The sequence below is a fragment of the Osmerus eperlanus genome, chromosome 10, assembly GCF_963692335.1.
Source record: "Osmerus eperlanus chromosome 10, fOsmEpe2.1, whole genome shotgun sequence".
In the NCBI taxonomy this organism is placed as follows: Eukaryota; Metazoa; Chordata; class Actinopteri; order Osmeriformes; family Osmeridae; genus Osmerus; species Osmerus eperlanus.
In genome coordinates, this window is record NC_085027.1 from 966,351 (window position 1) to 973,023 (window position 6,673).

Genomic DNA, 6,673 nt, shown 5'->3' on the forward strand with positions numbered 1-6,673 from the left:
CTGGCAATAAAAATCAGGAACGTTACCTTTACAGGCACCCAAAAAAATGGGCAGTTTTACATTTAAACACGAATGGCTTTGATGAAATCGTTCAAACGGACACAAGCGATGGTCCAGGTGAAGCCTTCTGACATATTTAGCTACGAAGAAGCTAGCAGGGTTCTCTGCAAACTTTGCTCAGAGTACTGAGGTTTGCACTCAGACAGATTTCTATTTTCTCAGTGCGGAAAATCTTTTGAGGGAACATTGCTCCAGACCCTGGCCCAGGCCCCAAGCAGAGCTCCCTGTATGGGGAAGCAAACTATAAGAACATGAAGATTTGCCTTCTGTCAGCATTTGGACACAAACTGTGTTGACACGAAACAGATGAACATAAGCTGGAGAGAATAGATGTGCTCCAAGCAAAACCTTCTGTAAATATTCTCCTCACACTCACACACAACCCCCGCTCCTTCCCCAGACACACAACCCCCCCTCCTTCCCCAGACACACACACACCGTCTTGGTCAACTCTCCCAGAAGGCACGATCACACTCATGCAGATAATTTCTTGTCTCAGAGAGCCAGTTGTCCCTGACCCTGCGGTCCTCCAGGAGAGGCAGCTGGACAGGGTCCCCTCGGCCGCCTCGGCCGCTCTGCCCCTGGGGAGCCGAGAGGAGGAGAGCCACTCTCTTCCCTGGAGGACCACCACCTGAGCTCCTCCACAGCAGGGGGGGCCGGGGGGGGGGGGTTGTCCTTCAGATGGCAGAGAGGTTCTCTGTGTGTGTGTTTTGTAAGTGTGATTGTGAGAGGGGGGGGGGGGAGAACAGAGCAGACTAAAACTGAGTAGATTAAAGCAGAGCACAATAGAGTACAGCAGATTATAGTACAGTCCTCATCAAGTATTCATCAATGATGTAAAACTTTTTTGGCGATTTGTTTTTCAAAAATAATTTTTTCAACGTTTCTAAATATTTATTTCTAAAAATACTTTTCAACCTTTCAAAACTTTTTTGAAACTTTTTTTTCAAAAAATGTTTTCATCCTTTTGAAAGAAATTGAAGCTGCAATTGAAGTTTAGATTTTTAGATTCGATTCTTAGATTAAATTTAAGGAGTGAAAGTAAAAAGATTGTGCGAGGAGAACAGAGAAGTCTGCTTGTCAGATTTAGCAGGGGGTGCATTTCTTGGCACGACACACCAGACCTGTCCTGAAATGCACCCCCCCATGTCATTTTTGTTCTGTGTATCCCAGCATCAAATGATTCTTACTGTACATTGAGGGGACTAGTATGAGTAACCAGAGTTTCATGCATGTGGAACTTTCCTAGTCAGTTAGAGTTAGCTGGGGGTGCATTTCTTTTCGAAAGTTTCGAAAAACATATTCGAAAAATTCGTTTTTAAAAAGAGGTTTTGAAAGATTGAACAAATATATATTTTTAAAGTTTCGAAAAAAATTCAAAAGATTTAAACGATTGAAAAATGTTTCGAAAAAGTTTTCGAAAAACAGGTTTTGAAAGGTAGAAAAAATATATCGGGTTTCAAAACCTGTTTTTTTTGTTTTTGTTTCAAAACTATATGCTATACAACTATATTGTATCAGTGTAGTTGAGATTAGGTCATTTTGTGCCGTTCCTGGTATATAAATACTGAATGTTCCTTGATTCTGACCAATGAAACACTGCAAGAACTCATCCTTGATCTTCTGCTTTATTTCCTATAGGCACTATTTATATGTCGCTACTTAAAGACTATAAATGTAAAATGTGGATGGGAGACTGTGGACAGATATTGTGGCTACATGTACTGGTTAAGGACTGTAAAGTAACCAAAACATCCAGTATGTGTGTGTATGTGTTGAGTCTTCTGAACACCCTCGTTCCTCCTCTAGCAGGAAGAGGACGACACAAGACTCACGCAGACGAAAGCGTTGACTAAAGTAAGTGCCCATAAATATTTCATGTTGAAATGGGAGATGTTAACATTTTTCGATTTCCTTGGCGGATTGACATCAAATATTAAACGTCGAGAGAGCTTTTGTTTTACCACAAAAGTGAGAAAAGGTAAACACGAAATTAATAACATCTTTTTTTCTTTCTTCTTGACAGAAAGATGGAGAATTCTCTTTGTAGTTGCTGAGGCGCGTTGATCTCGTTTGGTTTCGTTTTTCAAGTCCCACAAGCAGACATGAAAGACGAGGTCTGCAGAGTGAGGGGTCCACATGACTTTATACATGTTGCAGGTCCAGAAGTCCATAAGTCCCACTCCTCAGGACTACAGAGGGGAGACCAGGGTTCCACTCCTCAGGACTACAGAGGGGAGACCAGGGTTCCACTCCTCAGGACTACAGAGGGAGAACCAGGGTTCCACTCCTCAGGACTACAGAGGGAGAACCAGGGTTCCACTCCTCAGGACTACAGAGGGAGAACCAGGGTTCCACTCCTCAGGACTACAGAGAAAGAACCAGGGTTCCACTCCTCAGGACTACAGAGAAAGAACCAGGGTTCCACTCCTCAGGACTACAGAGGGGGAACCAGGGTTGCGGGGAGCAGTGATGACTGGAAAAGGTTCTCCACGGAAGATCTCAACTTTTACAACCATGAAAGAATTTGTTCATGCTCCGGTTCCGAAGCATTTTTTGCAAAGACTAGTAAGGGTGGGGGGGGGACAGCACTGTCCCCCACGACCCCTCTCCCACCACCCCCCCTCTCTCCCCACCCCTATCCCTACTCAAGTGGCTGAGCGGTTAGGGAGTCAGGCTAGTAATCTGAAGGTTACCGGTTTGATTCCCGGCCATGCAAAATGACATTGTGTCCTTGGGCAAGGCACTTCACCCTACTTGCCTCGGGGGGAATGTCCCTGTACTTACTGTAAGTCGCTCTGGATAAGAGCGTCTGCTAAATGACTAAATGTGTTACTACTACTATCCACACTACCCTCCCCTACCCTCCCCTCCCCCCCACCCCCTCTAACCCTCTACTTCCCCTCTCTCCCCACCCCTATCCCTACTACACTACCCTCCCATCCCCTCCCCCCCACCCCTCTAACCCTCTACTTCCCCTCTCTCTCCAGCATTACCAGCTCCTGAGGGGGAGAGGAGAGAGGGGGAAGGCCTGCCCGTTCTACTCCATCACGCGATGGTGTTCCTGTTGTCCACGGCAACCGGGCAGACCCCCTGGTGAGCCCCGGAGGAGAGGATCCAGAGACTCATGAAATAATAAACCAACATGGCTGTGTGGGGCTGTGTGGAGAGTGAGGGGCTGTGTGGAGAGTGAGGGGCTGCAGGGGGCTGCAGGGGGCTGTGAGGGGCTGCAGGGGGCTGTGAGGGGCTGCAGGGGGCTGTGAGGGGCTGCAGGGGGCTGCGAGGGGCTGCAGGGGGCTGTGAGGGGCTGCAGGGGGCTGCGAGGGGCTGCAGGGGGCTGTGAGGGGCTGCAGGGGGCTGTGAGGGGCTGCAGGGGGCTGCAGGGGGCTGTGAGGGGCTGCAGGGGGCTGTGAGGGGCTGCGTGGGGCTGTGAGGGGCTGTGTGGGAAGTGGCTTTTTGCTGGACAACACCAACAACCCACACGATAACCACTGCAGAACACTGAACCAACTGGACCGTTGGAAGAAAGATCAAACACATTCAAGAAGTTGTAAATACTTATAAATACTTCTTTATTAAAAAGACAAAAAACAACCTATTACGAATAGAAAATGACAAGTCTGTACACAGCTGGTGAGAATCAATCGTTCCGAGTCTCGATGATTCTTCCTGTTGGGCTCTGGTCGAGCGGCCCAAACTTCTGAGGAGGCCAAAGCTGCAGGAAGAGAGAAGAGCTGAGCGAGAGAGGAGCCACAAGGACCAGACGACCAGACCTGGGCTACACAACGTGTTCATCATTACTGACTCCCAATCCAGGAAGCCCTCGCTAGCGCCGCGCTGACCCTCGCTAGCGCCGCGCTGACCCTCGCTAGAGCGGCGCTGACCCTCGCTAGAGCGGCGCTGACCCTCGCTAGCGCCGCGCTGACCCTCGCTAGCGCCGCGCTGACCCTCGCTAGAGCGGCGCTGACCCTCGCTTGAGCGGCGCTGACCCTCGCTAGCGCCGCGCTGACCCTCGCTAGCGCCGCGCTGACCCTCGCTAGAGCGGCGCTGACCCTCGCTAGAGCGGCGCTGACCCTCGCTAGAGTGGCGCTGACCCCCGCTAGAGCGGCGCTGACCCTCGCTAGCGCGGCGCTGACCCTCACTAGCGCCGCGCTGACCACGTGAACCGCTTCAGAAAAGCATCTCGTTATTCCGTCGGCCCTACTCATTGGGCCTCTGTTGCCGTTGAACTGGCCAATCAGAGGGGCAGATGGCCAGATGACCCGTTTACAGGGTCACGGTCGTTATGACATCCGATGCCGTTACAACCGTGGTGAGTTGGAAGCAGGACGATGAGGTGAGAGAAGGGCGATCAGAGACGATCGCTTTTAACTCCCAACTCAATCACCACTCCTATAAATGCTACTCTTGGAAATGGATTATAGTCATAGAAAAACAATATTATAATAAAAAGAAAATTATATGCAGCATTTTCAAATCCGGTCCTTCCTTTTCTGCACGTCTCTCTCTGTCTGTCTCTCTGTCTGTCTCTCTGTCTGTCTCTCTGTCTGTCTCTCTGTCTGTCTCTCTCTCTGTCTCTCTCTGTCTCTCTCTGTCTCTCTCTCTCTCTCTCTGTCTCTCTCTCTGTCTCTCTCTCTGTCTCTCTCTCTCTCTGTCTCTCTCTCTGTCTCTCTCTCTGTCTCTCTCTCTGTCTCTCTCTCTGTCTCTCTCTGTCTCTCTCTGTCTCTCTCTGTCTCTCTCTCTCTGTCTCTCTCTGTCTCTCTCTGTCTCTCTCTGTCTCTCTCTCTCTGTCTCTCTCTGTCTCTCTCTCTCTGTCTCTCTCTGTCTCTCTCTCTCTGTCTCTCTCTGTCTCTCTCTCTGTGTCTCTCTCCTACCTTTCCTGTCACACTTCACTCACAAAGGGTCCAGAAAAGCCCTAGAAAAAAGAGGCGTAGGCGTGGCAGGGGGTGGGGTACCTTGAGGCAGACACGCCCCCGGATCAGGGCGTAGGGAATTGGACCGTAGCTCCTGGAGTCTGTAGAGTTCCTGAGGTTATCTCCCTCCAGCCACATGTGACCTTTAGGAACCTGGACACACACATACATGATTCCTTTCCACCCTAAAAACCTTACAGCACACACACACACACACAGATAAGGCAGGTCCTGTGATCTCCTACTTCTGTCACACACACACACACGGCAGCAGTGACACCAAACGAACCAGGAAAGAAAATAGCATTTTTGTGCATAAAAAAAACCTTTCCCCACCCAATAACACTGCACACAAAAGTTACACACACACACACACACACACACACACACACACACACACACACAAGGGGTCAGGGGTAACACGAGGGGTCACAAGGATTTGAAGGGACTTCAAACGGGTCATTAGTCTGCTGGTTGAGAATTGTTTTATCCAGAGAGACTAGCCTGTCTTTAATCCAGAGACTAGCATGCCTCTAACGCAGAGAGACTAGCCTGCCTCTAACCCAGAGACCAGCCTGCCTCTAACCCAGAGACCAGCCTTCCTCTAACCCAGAGAGGCCAGCCTGCCTCTAGATAGAGGATAGAGTGTGAGAGTGGGGAGAGAGGGAGGGGGGGAATAGAGAGTGAGGAGGGAGAGAGAGGAGAGAGGGATGCTATATAGAGAGAGAGTCAAGAGGGAGGGTATATAGTTAAGGGGAGAGAGAGTGAGGGGGAGGGAGGGAGGCCTGAGACAGGGCCAGCAGGAGTCCAGGGGTCTGGGGCTGACAGGGGAGGTCATTGGAGCAGATGCTGATCTGCACTGACACCAATTATGATTAATCTCATCACTGCAGGAGAGTGGGCTTGTCAAGGCCCTAATTAAGTGTGCTGTCCCTTATATGCGCAGACAGGATCAACAACACATTATATTGTCATAATGGGCATCACAAGCCACGGGTCTATTTTTGTGTTGCCTAACTTTTTAACGGCTGAAGTCTTGGGCCAGGACAGGAGGCAGAGGGGACGAGGCAGGGCAGGAGGCAGAGGGGACGAGGCAGGGCAGGAGGCAGAGGGGACGAGGCAGGGCAGGAGGCAGAGGGGACGAGGCAGGGCAGGAGGCAGAGGGGACGAGGCAGGGCAGGAGGCAAAGGGGACGAGGCAGGGCAGGAGGCAGAGGGGACAAGGCAGGGCAGCTGGGGCGGGGGGGCAAGCTGGGGGGGAGGCAAGCCTGACTGGAGAGGAGGAGGAGGGGAAACTGACTACCACCTCACCTCTGGAGGCGAGGGGAGGAGAGGAGGGGGGAGGGAGTCATCAGCATATGGCAGCACGGAGGATTCCCACCATTACATTTATTCATTTAGCAGACGCTTTTATCCAAAGCGACTTCCAAGAGAGAGCTTTACAAAGTGCATAGGTCACTGATCATAACAACAAGATAGCCACAAAACATCGCGAGTAGCCAAAACATGAAGCACACATTGTGAACAACCAAAGTAAGTGCCAAAGGGAAGAACCATAAGAGCATGTAGTTAAACAAGTTACAATTAAACAACATGAACCGCTATAAGTGCAAGTGTACCTGTGGAAAAAGCAAGCAAAATAAAAAATAAAAATTTAAATCAGTTACCACTAACCACAAGAGCAACAAGTCTCTAAGCAAG

The 6,673-nt window shown here is 50.2% G+C and overlaps 2 protein-coding genes across 2 annotated transcripts in view; both read right to left on the bottom strand.

Annotated features, from left to right (window-relative positions):
* Positions 1–3,604: 3,604 nt before the first annotated feature.
* The window catches only part of immp1l (inner mitochondrial membrane peptidase subunit 1), a 16,372-nt gene continuing 13,303 nt past the window's right edge, over positions 3,605–6,673 (bottom strand). The window contains exons 6-7 of the mRNA XM_062472115.1: positions 5,016–5,126; positions 3,605–3,775 (exon numbers count right to left, since the gene is read on the bottom strand). Of these exons, the coding sequence (XP_062328099.1) occupies positions 3,701–3,775; positions 5,016–5,126 (186 nt within the window). The 3' untranslated portion in view covers positions 3,605–3,700. The remainder of the gene's footprint in view (positions 3,776–5,015; positions 5,127–6,673) is intronic.
* The window catches only part of LOC134028510 (apoptosis-associated speck-like protein containing a CARD), a 386,877-nt gene continuing 385,395 nt past the window's right edge, over positions 5,192–6,673 (bottom strand). The window contains exon 4 of the mRNA XM_062472112.1: positions 5,192–5,201. The gene's annotated coding sequence lies outside the window, so the exon portion shown is untranslated. The remainder of the gene's footprint in view (positions 5,202–6,673) is intronic.